This window comes from Rhinatrema bivittatum, chromosome 3 (assembly GCF_901001135.1).
Source record: "Rhinatrema bivittatum chromosome 3, aRhiBiv1.1, whole genome shotgun sequence".
Lineage (NCBI taxonomy): Eukaryota > Metazoa > Chordata > Amphibia > Gymnophiona > Rhinatrematidae > Rhinatrema > Rhinatrema bivittatum.
Window position 1 is genome coordinate 160,219,873 of NC_042617.1, and position 23,440 is coordinate 160,243,312.

The window sequence follows — 23,440 nt, forward strand, 5'->3', positions numbered from 1 at the left end:
CAAGTGCTTTAAAACCCCCACACCTCCGTGATCGTAAAATGTAATAAATAAGTTGATTTAAGTCTGGTCACACTATCACCTATGGACAAAGCCATCTTTAAGTGGGAGGTAATCAAAGCTATGGGGGGTCCCCTAAACCGCCACAATAGGCCTGTCCCCCCCACCCCCATCTAACATCACTTTCTCCAGGAGCACCAATAGAACAGGAGCTGCGGCAACTTGTGCATGGAGACATCTGTGCCAAACAAGAAGATACAGTGCTCCCCTCACCCCACTCTTCTCCCGCTGTTCAAATCTCAAGGAAGGGGGGGGTGCCTGCTGGGACTGAATTGTCCCAGATCTCGCAACCCCCTAGGTTCAAGTTCTGCTCCTGAGAGACATTCTTGGTTGGAGCTTAAATGACAGACTGTATTAAAGCTTTTATGAATTTTATGGATTCTATATACAGGATTACAAATTTTACAAACTATGGGGTGAATATTCAAAACATGCAAAATAGGCGCGCCGGCGCGCAAGTGCCCTGCGCGCATAAACGCACAGGGCACTTGCGCGCGTAAATCCGGCCCATAGTACACATTATCTAAACTATAATTAATAAGGTAATGCCTGCTTACTTCTTGTCATCTGTTATCAAGTTTAACAATACATTATCCAATGTTCAAAAGAATAATACATCTAAATGTTCATAATCAGAATACATTTAAATTTCTTTTATTGTTTATATTCCCTGCACCATTTCTTTTACTTTTCAATGAAAGGGAAAATACAGACACCTTTGATAATAGATCCCAGTCAGGAGCCTCTTATTTATTTATTATTTTTATATACTGACATTCAATCTGAGATTTCACATCAGTTTAATTCAGGTACTGTAGGTATTTCCCTATCCCCAGAGGGCTTAAATCTAAGTTTGTACCTGAGGCAATTGAGAGTAAAGTGACTTGCCCAAGGTCACAAGGTGCGACAGCAGGACTTGAACCCTGGTCTTCTGGCTCATAGCCCACTGCTCTAACCACTAGGCTACTCCTCCTCCCTTCAAAGCCTCTTCAACCATGGGATGTGAGATCCTTAAGGATTTCATAACCTGAACAATGAGAGATGCCACTTCATTCCAATGACAGAGCCAGATAATGCAATCATCCTCTCTCTCTCTCTCACAGGAAACTTCCCCCTCCTCCAGAGACTGTTTCACAGTGTGCATGTACGTGGATAGTGTGTGTGTGGCTGAGGGGATGGGAATAAGGGTGGGGGTGGAAGGGGGTGCGTGTGTGGCTGAGGGATAAAGGTGGGAGGCGGCAGTGGGTGTGTGTGTGTAGCTGATGGGGATGGGGGTAGAGGGGATGGCAGTCTCTGTGTGATTAGAGGGAATGGGGATCTTTCCCCCTCATACCTCCAGCCTGCTCCTCCTTCAGATGGCAGGGCTTGGGCTTCCTGCCAGCTCTCACTGCTCCCGCAACACCGCTTTTCTTTTTGATATTTCAGTGGGGCTTGTGCTTACTGCCAGCCTGCTCCCATGGTCATCATCCAGGCTCTACTTCCTGTGTCCCTCTCTAGATTCACAGAGGCTGGATGACATCATCAGAGCACCTTCAAAGTAGGCCTATTTTGGGTTACAACTGGAAAACCCAATTTCCTAATCGGAGGTGTTTCATCAGGATTTTTCCATTTTAATCGAAAACCAGAAGCCCTAATTATAAAATAAACTGAGCAGTCTACAGTTGGGATCTAATGGGGTGGACTCTATTAGAATCTAGCCGGGGGTATAAAACAGAGCTGGGTATAGTGATCTTGCATGCTTATCTACCCACAAGGATGGAATACAAAGGAGGAAAATAGCAAAAGCTGTCTTGGGTAAGGAGCAATATCTTACAAGTGATCACGTGCTATGACTGGCAACTGGGCTATGTGCTTGACGGCACAGAAAGGAATAACTGGGCAGACCGTATGCATCAATTGGTCTTTTTCAGCCATCATCTATTACATTACCATGTTACTGTAAAAGTTCAGACACACATCTCCGAGAGTTGGAGTGCTGGGAAGTAGAGTGCATTGTCCTCAGACATAATTAAATCTAACCTGTTGGCATTGGTTAGTTCACAGGCACATATGCAAATGTCTTTATGGTGCCTTCAAAAAGATATAATACATACATACCATGAGAATAATACTTGGAACGAGGGACAGCTGCAAACCATATGGCATTTATAGTACATAGTTCTCAATATACACAGCAGAGTGCTTAAACACAGTTGACTTTTTTTTTTTTTTTATCAGTTGCGTGAAAATCGTGCCTTAACTAGTACTTTTGCCTTTGATATGTTTTGCTCTTGCCAGGTAAAGATATTTTGCCCTCCTCCTCCTCAAACATTTATTTCTGACACACATGAATTTCCCAGGACAGGTAAACTGGTGCCCTGCGCGCCCAGGTCTTTACATCCTTTGAATTATGAGCATCTAGGATTTTATCAAAAATCCTCATTTAGAAATAATTTTACAACAGACACAAGTTTTTAAAAACTTGAGAAAGAGATCTGAGATTTCAGCACAAATGTGTAACTTGTGCAACTAAAAAAAAAACAAGAAAATGCTGTCACCCTCACAGAACCCAGGATGATCAAATTCTTCAACATTGCTGTTAAAAATAACGTTCATGACTTCAGACAGATTGCAAAGCAAAAGCTAAGAGAAGAATTCATTTGCTTTCAAGATGATAATTGACTCCATGTTATGGCTGCCTTGAATTCCATGGATTAATATGGTTTGTATATAAAAGAGCAGTCTGTTAATGGTGACTGTGCTTTAATAGAATTAGGGAAAACACAGAAGTTTTAAAAAGCCCATGCAAACATAAATTATTGATGATCTATAATTTATTTATTTTTTGTTTTTTTACAAGTTCTGTATACGTGTAATTTGTAGAACTGAATAAGGCAAAAGCCAAGGTGCTTATTTTTTTTTTAAATGTATATATCCTAAGGGGATAATTATCAAAGTCATTTATGTGCATAAAACAAGGTCTGTGCACTTAATGGCTCATTATAAAACTGACTGGGGTCTGTGCACATAGAAGAAGGTGTATAACCTGATTTCGTGCACACTTTTCTGCATACTCAAGAGATGTGTTCCAAGGGGAGCAGTTGGGATCTACACATGTAATTTTGATTTTAAAAAGTATGCACATAAATTAACACACACAAGTTCCGACCTGCAAAGAGCAGGTGTCACTCTGTGCGGGTTTTCCAAGATAATTTTAAAAGCAAACATATGCTTGTTTCGTAAGGCATTTGAGAATGAAGGCACATAAAGAGTTTGGATGTCCATAATTTTAGTAGAATATGTTAACTTTTGAATTTTAGAAATATTTTTTAGATTTTATGATTGTTTTACATAATATAGTATTTTAATGTTTGTAATTCATTTTAATATTTTGTAATAAGTTTATATTATGTATGTTTTGTGAACCGTAGTGATGGAAATACTGTGCAACAGTATACAAAAATTGTATAAAAAAATAAAAATAAATAAATATGCATATGCCTGCTTTGAATACTGGTGTAACTTACACATGAAGCTATAGCATAAGTTACGAACAAGGTTAAAAAAAATATGCATAAAGTCTAAAGCCCTTCATTTAGGGATCTGTAGCTATCAGGTTAAAAGGGCACATGGCTTCCTGTATTTCTAAGCAGGAGGGTACACTGTCATACAATCCCTGGTAATGCCAACTCTTCACTACCCAAACTTTCATTCTTTCTTACATTTCCCATCTAGCAAAGTCTTACCAGATTTACACCCTAAATCACAATACCTCTATTTCAAGAAAAAAACCCACTACCGTGGAGTTCTATTCTGCAAATGCAGAATATATTTTGTAATGTTGGTAGCCTCAGCTTTTTAAATTAGCAAAATTAGCAAAAAAAATAAAAAAAAAAGGCACCTCCCTTTTGTCCCAGCATTTTGTCAATTTTGTTGACCTCAGAAGAGGGAAAGGAACCTCTAGGACAGGGGTGGGCAGTTCCGGTCCTCGAGGGCCACAAACCAGTCTGGTTTTCAGGATATCCCTAATGAATATGCATGAGAGAGATTTGCATGCACTCTGCCTCAGTTGTATGCAAATCTATGTCATGCATATTCATTAGGATATGCTAAAACCTCGACAGGTTTGTGGCCCTCGAGGACTGGAATTGCCCACCCCTTCTCTAGGAGAATATTGGCAGATCAGCTAATACATGCTGGGAGGTTCACATTGGCTCTGCTTTGCATGTACGCTCCCACTATCGCAGTGTGTCACAAACAGATCTTTGAGATTAGAAAAGCTGACTTTTTAAATTGAAGCATAAAGACATGTTTTATGATAAAATCTGGAAAAGTTACTGGGAATATTGGGACAACGTTTGTGCATAGGGGGCAGCAGTGGTTTGGACACGGGCGATGTTACTTTGCCTTTCATTGCTGTTTAAAGTTAGTTACCCCTGTAACGTGCTCTACTCTTGTGCTCTGAAGGCATTGCTTTCTACATATACCGTGAAGGGAGACTAGTGGTGTACGTATAGGGGTAGATTTTAAAAGAAGCGCGATCAGCCTACTTTTGCTTGCGCATCAGACTCAAGCAAAAGTACGCTGGATTTTAGTAGATACGCGCGGAGCCGCGCGTATCCACTAAAATCCTGGATCGGCGCGCGCAAGGCTATCGATTTTGTATAGCCTGCGCGCGCCGAGCCGCGCTGCCTCCCCCCGTTCCCTCCAAGGCCGCTCCGAAATCGGAGCGGCCTCGGAGGGAACTTTCCTTTGCCCTCCCCTCACCTTACCCTCCCTTCCCCTACCTAACCCACCCACCCGGCCCTGTCTACACCCCCCCCTTACCTTTGTCGGGGGATTTACGCCTCCCGGAGGGAGACGTAAATCCCCGCGCGCCAGCGGGCCTGCTGCGCGCCGGGCCGCGACCTGGGGGCGGGTACGGAGGGCGCGGCCACGCCCCCGGGCCGTAGCCACGCCCCGTACCCGCCCCCAAAACGCTGCCGACATGCCCCCGCAACGCCGCGCGCTCCGGCCCCGCCCCCGACACGCCCCCCTCCGAGAACCCCGGGACGTATGCGAGTCCCGGGGCTCTGCGCGCGCCGGGAGGCCTATGTAAAATAGGCTTCCCGGCGCGCAGGGCCCTGCTCGCGTAAATCCGCCCGGTTTTGGGCGGATTTACGCGAGCAGGGCTCTGAAAATCCGCCCCACATTGTATATTGCTGCTCTTGTGGATGTACTGCCTTGTCGCTGCGAGTGCTGCCTTGCTTAATCTAAAATAAAAAGGTTAAAAACAAAAGAAAAAAGAAAAGAAAAAAGAAGATAGGCAGAAGAGAGAGTCCCAAATCTTGGGAGGAGAATACTGCGGTACGTACCAAGGCACTGCCCATTCCAGCCCTGGTATCCGACAGTGCAGGGGACACAGGAGTATGAGCCAGGGGAGTTGACACACTTTTCTGATGGACACGTGCTGGGAGTTAGACATTCATCAATATCTGTAACAGACGAGGCAGACAAACAATCAAACACACTGAAAAACCAAGGCTCATGGTGCATTAACTGTTTAACTCTTAAATACAAGTGGAAAAGTCTAGTTTCTTGTTTAGCTTTATAAATAAAAATTAACATCTTAATGAAGGTCATGCACATGATCTGTAATGCTGCTGTAAGATGGGGTAAGAATAATCCTTCTTTTGGCTGTCTGAGATGTGCTTTTTACTTTTTTCTTTCTAAATTCGCATTGATATTGCTAAGGAATCAGCAGTTATCCCGAGCACCTTGCGAGGGCTATAATTGTGTGTTTTTTGTTTTGTTTTTTTAATCTTTGGTGGTTGTTTTCTTGGAGGAAATGTTTTTTTGTGGTGCAGTCCTTAATATTGCAAAGATGAGTAGCAACGGCACTGCTGTAGATTTAATATCACAATTTGCCCTTAAAGATGTAAACACCTATTAATGAGTCTGGTCCAAGCTCAGAAGCTGGGTTGATCACTGCCACATAGTAGAATTGGAGGTCAATTCTCAAGCCCAGTCTCTTTCCCACAGGTTGTTAAGGGCTGAAGGTACTGCAGAAGCAGGATTCACAGCCCCAGAGGCAAAAAGGGACTAGGGAGGGATAATCCTAGCCATTGCTTAATGGTGATCCCCACTGACCAGACTCTGGATGTACATGTAACAGGATTCAGAGGGAGCCACAGCTCCTAGCTAAAGACCGTTGCTGCAATGACCGGACAAGATGGGAGAGAGATTACACATTGGGGGGAGGCACTCTGGGGTACAGGTAAACGAAGGTTTAGGGCAATGCAGTCAAACTAGAGGTCGATTTAGATTGAGCAAGAAAGCCTAAAACAGAAGAAGGAAGCTGTCAAGCTCTCCCCTCCTCACCTCCCCCCCCCACCAAAAAAAATAAAAGATTGTAGAAAAAAAAAATGCTGACAGCAAAATTATTTAATTGCTCAGAGCAGTGGTTTGATCCATTGTATCACTGTTTCAAAGCAGAAGAGAATTCAATATGTATTCTAAAAAAAAATCTATTCAAACAGTATTAAAAGTGACATATAAGCCTATATAAACATACCACAAATTGCTAGTATAGTAACCTCAACTCAGCAACCTTGTACAGTAAAGGCGGCCAAAAAAGCTGCAAAATGTCTGTGGGAATGTGCAGGTATTCCATAGGCCTCCGTAGGTGATCTGTAGATAGCAACTTAGAAAGCAATGGGGTTTGCTACAACTATCCGCAGGGATTATGCAGCTGTTGAGTGGACTGCACTACACTTACTCGGGGGAAGGTCAAGATTGCGGCGCTGCGTGTAATTTAGTAAAATTCTCCCTCTGCACATGCGCGTGTGGGCCCACGGATTTTATACCATGCGCATGGCTGGTGTAACATCCGCGCAGCCATGTGCGCGCATCTTTTAAAATCTACCTCTTAGTACATGGGCTCCTGTATGTGTCTAATGGCTGTCTCCATCCTGCCCCACCCCTCCCCTTTTTAAGGCCCAGCACTTGCGCCCCTATCGGCAGTTACGCGCATAGCCGGGCCCTTTTGAAAACTGGCGTGGCGCGCGCAGGTCCTGGCCATGCGCAGAACTGCAGGAATTTGCGTGCATGGATGATTTAAAATTCAGCCGTAAAAATGCTCTAAAAAAATTACTATAGTACAAATGTGCACAAATCATGAGCACTCTGAAAAGTGCACTAAGCATAGTATTTATAAACTATGCAGAATGCAATTATTAGTACATTGGACCCTGTGTCTCTCTTGCTAGCTATCCCAAAGGATCACACTTAGTCTAGGAGGGAATATCCTTACTCAAGTGATCCCCTCACACTTCCCCAACCCTCACCCTCAGGCTCCAAAAACGTTAAGCCTCCTCCCTACACACCAACTTCGATTCTCCCTGCCATCCTCCAGACACTCAAACAGCTGAGTTCCCTCTATCTTTTCTCTCATGTCCCTGAAAAATAAAGACACCCCCCCTCAAAACCAGTAACTTCCTCTCCCCCCCTGACATAAGAACATACTGGGTCAGACCAAGGGTCCATCAAGCCCAGCATCCTGTTTCCAACAGTGGCCAATCCAGGCCATAAGAACCTGGCAAGTACCTGGAGTCCTGCTCAGGGGGGCCTTAGTATAAACTGCATTAATGATTAATGATGTTATTAGCATGCTGTGTACCTGTTTTGCATATGCTGGAGCACTAACATTTGAAGCATCCACACATGAGCTAAACAGCATAGATGTTTTCAGTTTGTGCATAGCACACTAATATTACTACACAGGCCCTTTATCAGAGGCTCCCACCATGCATGGAATTTAAATGGTTCTTTGCATACAAACGGTATTGCCCAAAATATTTTAGCTACCCGTCCCCTTCCCGTGTACCTCCTACTACTGATGTAATACTTGCCCGATAAAATATATCATTGCTCAATGTGAAAGGACTCTGTGGAAATGAAGCACAAGAACTTCAATGGAAAGTGAAGGGAGTGCTTGTGTGTAAATGGATTCACAAGCGTTCCACTGTAGTGGAACGTCATATTGTTAGACTATCTGGGCTAGCATTAAAAATGTTGAAAAACCCTATGATAAAACCCTACAAAAGTCCTTCACACACCAGAGCCACAATTACTAATGTCACCATATTGATGAAAAGTACATTCATTCTTTTTTTTATTTTGGTTTATTTGGCTCTTCTTGCCTTTTTTGTTGCATTTCCTACCTCAAAGTGTAACTCCACATTCGCCTGCTTAACCTCTGTGAGCTACTACACCAACCTTTGGATCCAGACTAAAACATTTCAGATGGCTGCAGCCATTCTGCAAGAGACCCTAACAAGAGTGAGTGCTGGCCTGGGAGGAAGCTCACACCCCTACTTATCTGTGCAGACTACCTCAGTATCCTGAGCAGACGTGAATTTATCTCCTGCCACTAGAAAAGGCATCATTCTGTTTTCATTTCCATGACTAACCGAATGCAAACGGCGTGCTTAATACTGGCTGTGGTTTGGCAAGCATTCTCTGCTGATCCCATGAGGCAACTCCGGTTTAAAATTGATTTCATAAGCTCAGTACTGGCGGTGAACTGTGCAAAATCACAGAAGTTCCAAAAGCAAGAAGTAAAACTCGCCCTTTATCATGTAAAGATTCTAAATCTTTTTTTTTTTTTAATTCTTTAAACTGCTCCTCTGTACTGCCCCTAAATTCCTGGAAGCAGCCCTCTTCAGAATAGTGTGACAAATGAACTCATGTGGCAGTAGATGTGATTAGTCCATGAAAAGAGCAAGTGATGCCATTTGTGACATCATAGCTAATATGGACCAGTAAGGTCTAGTGAATATAAAGGTCGTTTGTGACATGCATGCCAAAGTGAATGATCCCAGAACTGCAGGGGAATTTTAAGCCAGTTATTTGAATAATTAAAAAAAACAATGGCTTCAACAGAACATTTTTTAATTTGATGCAGGGCAATACTTTCAAATCCTCAGCTTAGTGCACAGTGGTGGTAAAACAAACAGAATATAAGGAATTATTTGGAGAAGAATGGAAAATAAAACAGAGAATAACATATTGCTTCTCTATTGGTCCCCGAGAGCAAGTAAAAGGAAAAAGATCTACTCTTTGGGATCTGCAGGAGATACTTGTGACCTGAACAGGCCAGGATCAGTGGCAGGATGCTGGGCTCGATGGACCTTGATCTGACCCAGCATGGCATATCTTACGTTTTGGTTTTTTTTCAAATATTGTAAAAAGCACAAAGATTACAGCAAGTTTTGTTTTTTTAAAGCTGTATAGAAAACATGGCAGGCCATGTCATGCGACACTTTAAACAAGAGGTAACAAAAATAAAAGTTCTCCACTAAAATCTCAATTGCTCATTGGAATTCCAGTTATGAGTACCTGACCTTTAAATTTTGGGGGAGGTTAAACAGAGGAAGAAATCATAACAAGCAAAACTGCATTATCTCCCACTGTTTAAGAAAAGCATATTTCATTTAGATTTTAAAAACTAGGAGGCAGTGAATGGGTTTCTATTTGCTCTTCTCCGTGAAGACCTAAGAGACTACTTAAAAAGCTGGTCTCAACATGCTGGTTGAATGGTCTACAGTGCATGGGACAGCTTAGGTTACTTTCCAGTGCCTGGTGCACAGCCAACTGTTTTACAATCTCAGGAGGAGTTTAGTTTAACCTCGCTGCTGCCTATTTACGGTACGCCATCATGCATACATTTGCCACGAACTTACCGTCACATTGACCTCTCCTGTTCATGCGGTAGCCACTATCGCAATATTTACATCTAAAGGAGCCAACAGTATTTATACAGAATCCTTCTCCACATATATGAGGTCTCGAACATTCATCAAAATCTAAAAAGGGGGAAAAAAAAAAAAAGATACACAGGAGTTAAACCGGCGACAGCAAACAAGAATTTCAAAGCATTTAGCTTTTAGCCAGATCTGATTTTTGATACAGATTGTCTTAATGGTTTCATCTAATGCCCCTTTTGTGTCTAATATAGCAGACACACTTATTGAAACTTAAAGCAATGGTACTAGCAAAAATATCTGAAATGCAGTGGACAAGGCCATCAAGCAAAAAAAAAACCCAAAACAAAACAAAACAAAACCATATAGCAGGTAATTTTCAAAAGCATTTATGCATGTAAATGGACTTTATGAAAATTACTCGGAAGGGTTGCATACGTAGAAGTACGTGTGGAAGCAATTTCATGTGTTCTATGTGCTGCAAAGAGGCATTCCCAGGTATGGTGCTGGGGAAAAGAAATAATTTACATGCATGCTTTTGATTTTTGAAAGTATGTGCATAAATGTTTACATGGACATTTAAAACTCCTCTTTAGCAGGTGTAAATGTGTGCATCTAAGCCCCACTAATACATATGTGGCCCCACTAAATTTCAAAGTGGATTTATGTGCATACGTCTGCCTTGACAATTGGGGCTGATGTCTGTGTGTACAAAGTATATGTGGACTTCAGCCCTGTGCCCTTGTAACAGGCCGATACAGTAAAAATCGTGGGAGAGCGTGCGCATAGGCCACTTTCCTGTGCGCGTGATTCAGTAAATACAATTATTCAAATTAGGGCCTGTGGTAAAAAGAGGCACTAGGGACGTCGGCTGTCAGCGAGTTTGACAGCCGACGCTCAAGTTTGCCGGCGTCTATTCTCAAACCCGCTGACAGCCACGGGTTCGGAAACCAGACGCCGGCAAAATTGAATGTCCGGTTTTCAACCCGCGAGCCTATTTTAATTTTTTTTTTTTTAATTATTTTTAACTTTTGGGATCTCCGACTTAATATTGCCATGATATTAAGTCGGAGGGTGTACAGAAAAGCAATTTTTACTGCTTTTCTATATACTTTCCCGGGGTGCCAAGAGAAATTAACGCCTACCTTTGGGTAGGCGTTAATTTCTGAAAGTAAAATGTGCGGCTTGGCTGCACATTTTACTTACTGAATCGCGCGGGAATAACTAATAGGGCCATCAACATGCATTTGCATGTTGCGGGCGCTATTACTTTTGGGGGGTTGGACACACGTTTTTGACGTGCTATTACCCCTTACTGAATAAGGGGTAAAGCTAGCGCATCGAAAATGCGCGTCCAAACGCGTGTTAACAGTGCGCTACGCCGGAGCGCACTGTACTGTATTGGCTTGTAAGATAGGAAAATTGTCTCTTTCCTGCTAATTTTTGTTCCTGTACTACCACGGATCAGTACAGACTCCTGGGTTTATGCATCCCTGCCAGCAGATGGAGACAGAGAAAGATTTACTGACACTGCTTCATAATCCATGGTGCCACCTGCAGTTCCTCAGTATTGACCTGTACTCAAGCAAAAAAACAATTGCAAAAAACTTATAAAAAATAGTAATATAACCCACCAAACCATGAAAAAATCTTAGACTGTATCAAGATTACAGCTAAGTGGATGACTCTCCACCTTCATAGATCTGGACTGATCTGTGATACTACAGAAATGAAAATTAGCAGGTAAGAACCAATTTTCCTTTCCCTGTATGTACCCGGATCAGTTTAGAATCCCAGAATGTGCCAACGCTCCCTAATTAGGGTAGGACCTGGAGAGTCCTGCTCGCAAGACACTCTCGCCAATCAACAGAGTCTCCGGATCCCCTACATCTATATGATAGTGCCTTGCAAAAGTATGCAGCGACTTCCAAGTTGCCATTCTACAAATTTCCTGTCGTGAAACCAACTAAGCCTCTGCCCATGAGGCTGCTTGCGACCTTGTAGAATGAGCTCGTAAACTTTCAGGTACATGATGTCCCTTGAGAATGTATGTTGACCCAAAAGCCTCCTTGAGCCACCTCACAATGCTAGCCTTAGAAGCCTGGGTACCTTTCTTTGAACCACTCCATAAAATGAAGAGATGATCAGACTTCCTAAAATCATTTGTCACCTTGAGATATCTCAACAAAGCTCTTGCACATGAAGCAGGGAATAATCCAGTTCCAGAAAAGATAGAAGCTCCACCGTCTGATTAACATGAAACACCAAGACTACCGTCAGAAGAAAGGAGGGCACCGTCCGCAAGGACATTCTTTGTCCAAAATCTGTACGAATGGATCATGGCAAGAGAGATTCTCCTCGTTGAACAAATGGCCACTAGAAAAACAACCTTTAGAGTCAAATCCTTAAGCATCGCTCTGCGGAGAGGTTCATAAGGTGCCTCACACAAACCTCAAAGAACAAGATTAAGATTCCAGGATGGACAAATTCTCCTCATTGAGGGTGCACATTCTTAGCCCCCCGAAGAAACCTAACTACATCAGAATGAGAAGACAATGGGCAACCCTCAAGTTTAACTCGCAGGCAAGCAAGAGCTGCTACCTGAACTCTGAGAGAACTGAAAGCTAAGCCCTTGACTAAACCCTCTTGCAGGAAAGATAAAATCTGAGATACCATTGTCGTATGTCCAGAGCCGGACATACGACTTCAGACTTCTCTCAAGCCTGAAGAAGCGTAGCAATGACCGGCTCTAGGTACCCTCCTCGTCTCGAACGCCACCTCTCAAAAGCCAAGCCGCAAGATAAAAGTGATCTCGGAACCTTTAACACAACATTTACCAGTGTCAAGTCCAGAATTGGGTGGAAAGTGCCTTCTTTCTTTGGAACTACGAAGTAAATGGAATATCAACCTTTGCCCCATTCGTGCAGAGGAACTGGAATCACAGCCCCTAAACTATGCAACCTGTCTGTCTCCTGAACCGCCCAATGCTTTTCTAACAACCCAAAAGGGGAGACTAGAAACAGATCATGAACGGGACGAGCAAATTCTAATGTGTAACCGTCTCTTGTTATGCTGAGGACCCACTGATCCTGAGTAATCTTGGCCCACTCCCTGTAAAATCGTGTTAGACAACCCCCTATACAGGGAATGACAGAGTGGACTGGCCTTGCCTCATTATGAGGATTTATCCTCCATGGCCCCACCTCCTGTAGAAGCTCTGAAGGGCCTTCGACTGCCTTAAAAGGACTGCCTCCAGGACTGACCTCGATGAGTGAACTGCTTCTGCGAAGCTGGGGTTCCCCTCGCATGACGAGACCTTCTGCATTCATAAAACCACAAACAAGACTGAAAAGACCGCTTGCCCTTAGGCTTGTCCTCCGGCAACTTCAGCACCTTATTCTCTCCCAGATGTTTCATTAAGTATTCCAGATCCTCTCCAAACAAAAGATGTCCCTTAAAAGGCAATGAACCCAACTGGGACTTAGAGAACACATTCGCCAACCAGTTACGCAGCCACAATAATTGCTTGGCTGACACAGTGGATCCCATAATATGAAACAAAGTTCTCACCTAATCATACATAGCATCTGCCACGTATGCAACCAATGCTTCAAAGTACTCAGTTTTAGCCACCTCATCACCAGACTTTGCCTGCCCTTCCTGAAGCTGCTGTACCCAGTGCAGACACGCTCTTTGTATGAAGCTGGAGGAGATGGCAGCCCACAGACTCAGGGCTGACACCTCAAAGATCCTTTTGAGGTGAATCTCCAGCTTCCAATCCTGAACACCTTTCAAAGTCACGGAACCAGCAATGGGGACAGTCATCTTCTTTGTGACTGCCAAAACCGCAGCATCCACTTTTGGAAGGGAAAAAAGCTCCAGCTTCTGTTCAGGCAAGGGATAAAGCTTTGACATCGACCTTTCCACTCTCAAGCCGAAATTGGGAGCTTCCCACTCCTGAATCCAACATCTTTTTCACAGATTTATGATAAGGAAAGGCTCTCGGGGGACCCCTAAGCCCATCCAGGTCTGGATTCGCCCCGTCAATGTCTGAGTTTTCCTGAGGGACCTTCAGCCCAAGCTCCTCTAGCACATGAGGGATCAAAGGACCTAATTCCTTCCTTCGGAACAAGCGGAGTACCTTGGGGTCATCCACCTCAGAGATCGGAACATCCTCTGGATCATCCCCTGGAACCGTGCTGCCTGCGTCTGGATCAGCACCCTGGTCCAATGACAACACTGTCCCCGAATCCCTGGGGCCTCCTGCAACTCAACCGAGGACCCAGTAAACGCTGCACCAAGGAAGGCTGGTTACCACAGGACTGACTAGGTTTAGAAGCCAAGCCCTGACCCACAGGAGGCGGAGACTGGGACCCCAGCCCTGCCTACTGTGCCAAATAAGCTTAATTTTATTTATTTAAACAATTTTTATATACCTTTTTTTTTACTAGTAAGTAGTCAAAATGGTTTACAAAGGTGGACATACATAGTAAAAACAAAATAAAATATTGAAAACAGACAAAAGTACATATTAAAAAAGGAAAAAAAATTAAAAGGTTTAAATTAAATTAAAATTATAAGAATAGGTAACAGTTAAAATAGGAGGGAATAGTAGTTGGATTCCAACTGGATTGTCAAGAGCAGGCATCTATTAGATATAATAAAGATATTAAGGGTGGTCTCCGGCCAAGGGAGCTAGTCAGGAAAAGTGATTGGAGCTGAATCGTTATTTCTTACTGGGAAAAGCTTTTTTGAAAAGATACGTTTTCAAGTTTTTTTAAAATTCTTTCTTACTGGAGGAGTTTCTAAGAATGTCTGGGATCGAGTTCCAGAGTAAAGGTCCTGCTACCGAAAATGCTCACTTTCTGGTTATGTCTAGACATGCAGTCTTAATGGTTGGGACTTCTAAAAGGTTTTGATGGGCGGAGAGGAGGCTTCTAGATGGTTTATAAATACGTAGCTGCGAACTGAGTCATGAGGAACTGTCGTTGTTTAATAGGTTATAAATCAAATAAGTATTTCATGAAGCAGCAGGACAAAATCAGCTGAGAAAGAGCGAAGAGCCTTTGGAAACTACATGGCCTCAGCACTAGCGCACCCAGAATTAAGCAGATTTGAACCAGCTTCCTCATCTGCACCCCACCCCCGTCCACAAGACCTGGGTGGACTGGGGAAAGCCTTGGGGGAAAATCCCCCTCTCCCTCTGTCGGCGCAGGTACAGCTGCATGAATACCCAAAATGGCGGCCGTTCCCGTACCAACAGAGGCCGAGGGCCCAGCGTGCACTGTCCTCTCTCATACTGAAGCAGCCCTCACGGGAGAGCCGGTACCAAGCTTCCTCCGGTTTGAAGCTGCTGGGGGTTCTGACGGTGCTTCTCCCCCAGAAACACACGCCGCACAGAGCCCTAGGAGGCTTAAATGCGCCGGCACCGCACCACACATGCCGCACACCGAGCTGTGGACCATAGTGTAGATGGCGGGAAAAGGCCCCACTGCCAAGCCCAAAGTGCTGCAATGAGTGGGAGAAGAGACGAGAGCCTGTCCCTCACTGCAGACAAATAACTGGAGGGAGGAGAACCATTAGCCACAGCCCTGAAGCCTTACTTCTAAAATTGCTCCTGTTTTTTTGGGTTTTTTTTTTCAAAATAACTTTAATAAACTGGCAACAACCACCCTTCTCCTTGGGCTGGAAAACAGAGCTGTCCAGCTCAAGATCAGCCAAACTTAAAAGAAGGAGAGGAAGCTGTAACCAAACCCAGCCAGAAGTTCAAAAAAGTAGAGGCAAGTTGAGAAGCAAAACCTCAGCTGCCCTGAGCGAACAGCCACCTAAGCAGCCTAGTGAAGGGGAGGGATCTGGATCTCATGGATCAACGGAGCGAGCATATTAAAAAGGTCCAGCTCATCCACCTTGACCAAACAGGGATGGATCCCCCAGGACCCAAAAATCCCTGGGAGGAAGGCTTAAAAAAAAAGAATTTGCCAGACTACAGAACTGCAGATGTTTGCACCAGCCACCATCACCAGGGATTATGAAGCAGTGTCAGTGAAACCTTCTCTGTCTCCATCTGCTGGCAGGGATGCATAAACCCAGGAATCTGGACTGATCCGGGTACATACAGGGAATCCTCTATCATTCTGTTTTATTTTATTCATGAGCAAATATTGTTTTTTTTAAAGATTTTTAAAAGTGCCTCCTACTTAGGCATTTCCACGAAGGTAACTCTTAAGTAAATCAGGGTACTGTTGTGCTGATTCACCTCAGAATCCCATGTTAGCATTGTACTGATAAGGACGAAATATGAACACAGCATGAGCAGACCTAAGGAAGAAGATTTTTAAAAACAGCAAACAATCACAATAAAAAGTTATATATCTTTCAAATATTGTAAAAACTTAAAAAGGTCAATTAAATCAGGGCAAAATAGAAAGGTGGCCAAAAGCAAGCACGTACATTTTTTTTTTTTTGGCAGAATTTGGCTAATATTGTTGCTTTAAATAAACTGGGTACTTAGGAGGATGCAAGTACATCTGCATATTTATCCCAGTTGCATTGGTGGTTGACTTTGAAAGTCACCACATCCTGCCTGGTCTGCTGCCACCCCGCACTCCTTAAGCAGCTGGCCAGTTATGAGAGGTTGCAGTAAATCTCCAATACCTTTCCAAGCTTCCTCAGTGGTCAAGTTCGGAAGTCAGCACAGCCCATCTCGGGCCTGGGCTGCTGCCACCTTGCGCTCTTCGAGCAGCCAGCCAATAGCTGGGAGGTTGCAGTATATCTGCATACTTCTCCCAGCTGCCTCGGTGGAGTCCAGAGAACAGCCCAACCTACTTGGGCTTCCACCAGCTGGCAAGTAGGTGTGCGCCATTACATCACATCAAGTCAGTAGATTTTTCATAGCAACATAGTAACATAATAAATGACTGCAGATAAAGACCAAAATGATCCATCCCTCTCCATATTTCATATGGCTCCCCTATATCGACTTCTCCTGATGCCAAGCCGCCCCTATCTTATGTCCTACTCCAAACTATGACCAACATCAAATCTACTGTCCCCATTATCTTCATTCTTTACCTCACCTGCCATTCTGTCTTTTGCCCTATCCACTACTCAGAGAACAGATTACCTGATTGAGATGAAAAGCCGAGACTACCTTTGGAAGAAAAGAAGGAACCATAAGGATTGAAACCACCTCCCTGGAAAAGGACAAGAAAAAGGATTCCTGCAAGATAGAGCTTGCAGCTCAGAAATCTACCTTGAAAAACAGATCGCTATCAAGAATAGATCCTTCAAAATGGAGCACTGTTAAGGAATCTAAGAATCAAGTTCAGATCATAGGCCAGAACAATAGTGTGGACTGGAGAATAAATATGTTTCACCACTATAAGATAATGAGAAACATCCAGATTAGCTGACAATGGTCTATCTTGAAAACATCCGTGAAAACAAGCAATTACCGATATCTGCACTTTTAAGGAATTTAGAGCCAATCCCTTACTCAAACCATTCTGCAGAAAGTCCAAAGCCAAACGGATAGAAGCTTTCCTAGGCAGAAAACCTTTGCAAAAACACCAATCCTCAAAATTCTTCCGGATTCTCATGTACACTAAGTATAGGTCTTTCTAGCCCTCAGAAGAATTCTCCACTAACTGAGAATAACCCTTCTTGACTAAATGAGCCCTCTCAAGGGCTAGGCTTTACAGAGACTCAAGATAAACCTCATGAACCACATTCCCTGCACCAACAACCCTTTGGATTTTAAGAACCAAACTGGACTCCTCTCCAACATTCCTACCATATCTGCATATCAGGGACACCACAGCCAATCCAGAGCCACCAGGATCACAAAGTTCCTGTGATCCAAAATCCTTTTCATAACCCTGCCTATCCAAAGCCGAAGAGGAAACATATAGTGGAGACCTTTCTATAGCCATTGCTGAATCAGAGCATCCACCTCTGAGGAACCAAACTCCTTTCTCCGGCTGAAAAAGGCAGATATTTGAGCATTCTTGTGAGATCTATCACCAGCTCTTTCCACTTGCCCACTATCAGAGTATGCTTCCTTTCTGAAGGACCACTCTCCCAGGTCTAAGAGATTTTGACTGAGAAAATCCACTCAAACATTTTCTACTCCCACTAAGTGAGAAACCGAAAGAGCTGACAGGTGTGTCTCTGCCCACTGCATCAACAGCACAACTTCCTGCACCACTTCCCAGCAATTGGTCCCTCTATGATGATTCACATAAGACACCGCTGTCATATTGTAGGACAAGATCTGCACCCCTTGACCTTCCAGATTTGAGGCGAAGTGCAAAAGCGTCAACCTGATTGCACGGATCTCCAAATGCCTGATCAACAGTATGGCCTCCTGCAGCAACCAGGTCCCCTCTGCTGCCTGATCCAGACAATATGTTCCCCAACCTTATAGGCTGGCATCCAATAAGATTCCAATACTACCCCCTATCTCCAGATTCTCAGAAACTAGCCACCAAGACAAGCTTCCCCTGGCCTCTTCCAGCAAAAAGAGCCGCTGTCACAGTCAGTCAGGTTGGATCTTGGAATTCCCACAGCAGGAGCAGGGCCAGACTCTAGGGCAAGGCTGGAGTGGATCTTCCATCTGACCAGCCACCTCCCCCGCAGTTTGAGCCCTTGGGTTCCGATGCCAGGAATTAGGCTGTAACTGGAGGCAAGTTGGAACTGAAAGCCAGGGTTGGAACTGGAGGCTTGGGCTGGAATCGGAGGCACAGGCAGGCAGGAACTGGAAACAGACAAGGGCTGGGACAGGAGGAAAGATCTGGCCTCAGACAAGGCTGAAACTCAAGACAAGGACAAGGCCTGGAACTGGAGACAAGGACTGGACTAGAAAAGGCAAACTAGAAGGCCTGAAGGCCAAGGCAGGGCAAAGCTAAACAGGACAAGACGACTCAAAGCCACAAAACAGGGTGAGGAGGTCAGAAAGGTAACAAGCAAGACAGAAAGCCATAAGGCAAGGCTGAAGACCACAGGGCAAGGCCAAAGGCCAAGAAGACCATAGAACAAGGCCAAAGCGACTTTGCAACAGGAAATCAAGCAAGGTAGGCCAATGCAAAGAGCCAAGTTGACTCAAAGAGGCACTGAATGCAGGGAGAGGCTGGACTACATAGTGCTGGCCTTCCTAAGTCATAGGACTATCGAGTAGGTGGCTTGAACAAGAGAAAGCGTGACTCTGAAAATATCTACTGGCGGGAAAGCTGCCTAGCAGCCTGGATCATGACAGCCACTTTGTGTACTGCTGAGGCTGAGGAGACCATCAGGACAGCAAGGCTCTTTGCAAGGGTCTCATCTGAGCCCAAATAACCAACTCCAATGTCGCCGTCATATAATCCAAAACCTGGAAATACCTCTATGCCATGGGAAAATGCGATCTCAACAAATTTGTTCCTGTAAGTTCCAACCCTTTCCTCTGTCAAACGAATTTGACTTGACTTCATCTCAGACAAATCACAAAGTCTGGGACAAGATTAGTCTGATCTTCTGAAAACTGTAACATATCCCAACTCCTGAAGCAACCAAATCATCCTTGCTGTTGCCAAATTGCTCTCTTGTATCTTTCCTCGTGTGAACTGATCATCGAGTTATGGGTGAACCAGAATGCCTTCCTGACAAAGAGCTACCACCAAAACAACCATTACCTTCATAAAGATCCTCAAAACTATGATGAGACTAAGAGGAAAAGCCTGAAACTGTACAGAGATGTGCATTCGCTTTTTCTGAATTAGGCAATTTTGATGAAATTGCCTAATTCAGTATGGTTCGGGGAACCGGAAAATGAATGGAATTTTTCCGAAATTTCAGAAAAATTTGATTTTTGGTTTAGTGCACGCTAACTTTCCCTAAACCGCGGGAAAAACAAAATTTCCCGCAGGGGGCCCCGAAACGAAGCCCGAAACGATAAAGAAACATGATGCACATCTCTAGAAACTGATAATGCTGAGCCAGCAACACAAAACAAAGGTCCTTTCTTTATAGGAATATGAAGATATGCCTCAGGCATGTCCAGAGACATTAAGAATTCCCCTTGCCTGATTACTATTACAACAAACTTTAATGTTTTCATATTGAAGTGTGTAACTGTTAGATCTCTGTTTACATACTTGAAATCCAGAACAGGATGAAATGTACCCTCCTTCTTTGGAATGTCTTCCAAGGTCCTTTTCCAATTCCAGAACAATGCATCCAAAGACCAAAGTCAATCTAGAGCACTTTAAACTGCCTTCCTTTTTCTGAACAGACAAGGAGAAACCATAAACATATCTGAAATAGGACAAGAAAACTCAAGGGCATAGCTGTCCCCGATTATCTCCAGAACCCACTGATCTGAAGTAATTTGGACCCATCTCCGGTAGAAGGCCAACAAATCTATCTTCTGCACTGGAGCCTTGGTTCCCATTCTCTCACTGGGAATTCTGAGCACCTGCTGATGAACTAGTGTTGGAATCCTTTGAATTTCTTATTAGCTTGAAAGAGAATGGAATCTGCTTTAAGGCTTGGAACATTGACTGCTTGACAATTTACCTTCTCTTTTGTGTTCTGTCTCTCAATAAGTACTCCTAGCCGATGCGGATCACAATGTCCCTTTCGGTTTATCTTCTGGCAACCTGGGAGATTTGAACTTCTCCAAGGACTTCACAAACTTCTCCAAATCATGCTCAGAGAGATGGACTCCATTAAACAGAAACTTCATCAAATGAGTCTTAGAGATAGCATCTGCCAACCAATTGCACCACAACAAATGCCTGGATGCCATCATAGAAGCCATACTTCTAGCCATAGCCTGAACAAAATCATATGAGGCATCAGCCAGAAAGGCTGCCCTGGGCTCCATCTGTATCACCTCCTCAAGCATAGAACTAGTCCTGCTGATGGGAACCAGCAGGTCCAACAACCCCACAACATCAGCTGTCCCCAAGGCTACTTGCTCCAAATGCTCATCTCTCTTCCTATCTGCCACATAAAATATGCAAAATTTACCTCCTCCTGGCAAGGCTTGATGTGTGGTGCACCCTGTGCAGAACAGGTACTTTTTCTCATGGTCCTGCACTGACCATTCCCACTCTCTACAGACCTCTCAAAAATTGTCAAACACCTTCCACACTCCCAGAAACTGCTTCAAAAGTCCCCGCAGAGGAGCCCACCAAACCCAAAGTCTCTCACTGCAATAGGGAAGCTTTCCTCGTCTTTTCCAATAAGGAGAGGGGGAACTAGGCTAAATCAAAGCAACTGGAGGCAAGACCATGAAGAAAAAAAAAAAAAGAGAAAGAACCAGGCTCCCCATATCCACACAAAGAGGGGAGAAAAAGGTTACTCACAGCACACAAGCACATAAACGTTGTTTCTAAAGGAAGCCCCCTGGTCAAAAGAGTGGGATCTACTGGGAGAGGGAGCCAAAGGCTTTCAGCCAGGAGCAGCTCAGCCAGGGAAGGGAATCCATGACTGATCACTCCAAGTGGAAGCACAAAATATCTTCTCTTCAAACCAGGTCTCTGACAAGCATGGGATATATTTTCCTGCCATCTGCTGGAGACAGAGAATACTGGCAGACTGAGGACAGCACAGGACCCCATATCTGGGGATGTCAATGAGCCCTTTATCTCTTTGTCCATCTTCTGGCTGGGGAGCATAACCCATGCATCTGCACTGGTCTGGGTGGATGAAAAGTTTTCATTTTAGCAGATTTAGAGCCTAACTCTTTAAACTATGCTTCTGTATCTTTTGCAATATTGACCCAAATACTAAGAGGGCTCAGTTACCAGAAGCGGGTGCACTAAACAAATTTGTTAATGAAAGCTGTGGCTGAGAATGCCCTGACAAAATTACAAATCTAGAACACGCACCTAATCTTCCATTGTGCACTTTTCAGAGGCCCCATTGCAAGCTCTTATCTATATGATAAACGTTTCTACTCTACAAAGCGGAATTGAATTTTACTGGTCTTCTTGGTGCCAATATTCAGTTGCTCATTTAGTGGACAAGTTATCTGGCTAAGCATAGCTAGATAACTTGTCCAATATATTTGCAGTATAAACATCCCGCTGAATATACTTGCTTAGAGTTATCTGGCTGCTACCTATGTAACTTTTATGCTATTACCCATGTAACGTTTATGCTAAAAAGTACACTTCCAGCGTTATGCGTTACATAGGTAACAGCTAAAGTTACTCTGGAAGCAGCCAGGATTGCTGCGAACAGCAACGCCGGCACAGAGAAGAGGGCTGCTTTTGGAGGTAATGGGTGGGTTGGGAGGATGACAGTCAGAGGTGGGGGAAGCTGATGATGCAATTTGTTTTTTCTTTTTTTTAGCAGGGAGGGGAAGGCCCAGGCCTGCGACAATGTTTTTTTTTTGGAACCTTTCTACTTTCTAACATTTACAAATGCACGCCAGGTTTTGGGGACCGTGGCATGGGGAGGGAAGTTTATCCATGAGGTGGTAGGGGGTGGGCATTGGGCCAGGAGGCCTGCAACTTTCTTCCCCCCCCCCCCCCTTAGATATGCTACTTACCCAGATACCTCTAAAGATACCCAGGTAAGTTGCAAGTTATCCAGACACACGAAGTATAAAGTTATCATGCTAACCTAGCCGGATATACCCCATATTTGGCTAGGTTAGCTGGATAACTCTACCCCTCCTTGGAATGCCCACTAAATGCCCTTTTTTTTTGCCTGGCTATTATTTAGAAGAATAAGTGGCTGAAAATGCCACATTTGCCATTAAGATGGATAACTTGAATTATCCATCTAAATGACTTTTGAATATCTACCCCATGTGGTTTTTTTTGTTTGTTCTAAATTGAATTAAGGGGCGAACAATTACCTATGCAGTCGGTTCCTCCTTCACTGGACATGAACCCGACCTGGCAAACGCAGAGAAAACTTCCCTCAGTGTTCTCACAGTGCCCGTGCGAGCAGAGTTGAGGCGACTGCATGCATTCATTAATATCTGTTTCAGCAGGCAAAAAAAATATATATATGTAAGGATATTAAACATTTTTTTTTTTTTAATTTTATTGTTATAGGATATTAAACATTTTAACAATCAATCAGCAACGTGCTTTGTTATTACTTAAGCATCAGTTAGGAAGCTTTACAGTCTGTCATAAAAACGTCCCTTTCTTTAGATGTAAAATACATGCTTGCTTTGCTGTTATATGATAGGCACAGTGCATTGGCTCGGCAGATCATAAATTATAGGTTATGAATAGCGTGGTTATGTCTATATCACATATACCGTAATAAAAGTAGACAGCTCGGGTATTATTACAGTACTGGAGAAGCCTCTTGTCTGAGAGGAAATGGAGACGGCTCATAAGGATGGAACAAATCATTCTGTGGGCTGGTGAAGCCTTAACTACCAGCTGTCAACATCTAGTTGCCAAAACTAACCATATTGGCTGCCATTGCTATTTTATGGTCTTGAAAACAAACATACAGCACCTGCCTTTCCTCTTCCACAGCACAGTCATCTTTTTTTACTTTGTCTCAGCTGAGTTTAGAGGGCATTCCCTTTTGAATTTCCAATGCATTTAAGGGCATTTCTACTTAAAGTACACAGTTCATCTTTAGTGCACTTGAAACTCATCTGAGGGAACATTGAATAAGTAATGTATTATACCTATACTTGAATAACG

The 23,440-nt window shown here is 43.7% G+C and overlaps 1 protein-coding gene across 7 annotated transcripts in view; it reads right to left on the bottom strand.

The window, feature by feature from the left end:
• LTBP1 (latent transforming growth factor beta binding protein 1) overlaps positions 1-23,440 on the bottom strand; it is a 737,653-nt gene that overhangs the window by 240,071 nt on the left and 474,142 nt on the right. For all 7 annotated transcript variants that reach the window (XM_029593891.1, XM_029593888.1, XM_029593890.1 and 4 more), the window contains 3 exons: positions 22,627-22,752; positions 9,759-9,881; positions 5,391-5,510 (listed from right to left, as the gene is read on the bottom strand). In XM_029593891.1, coding sequence (XP_029449751.1) covers positions 5,391-5,510; positions 9,759-9,881; positions 22,627-22,752 — 369 coding nt within the window. The remainder of the gene's footprint in view (positions 1-5,390; positions 5,511-9,758; positions 9,882-22,626; positions 22,753-23,440) is intronic.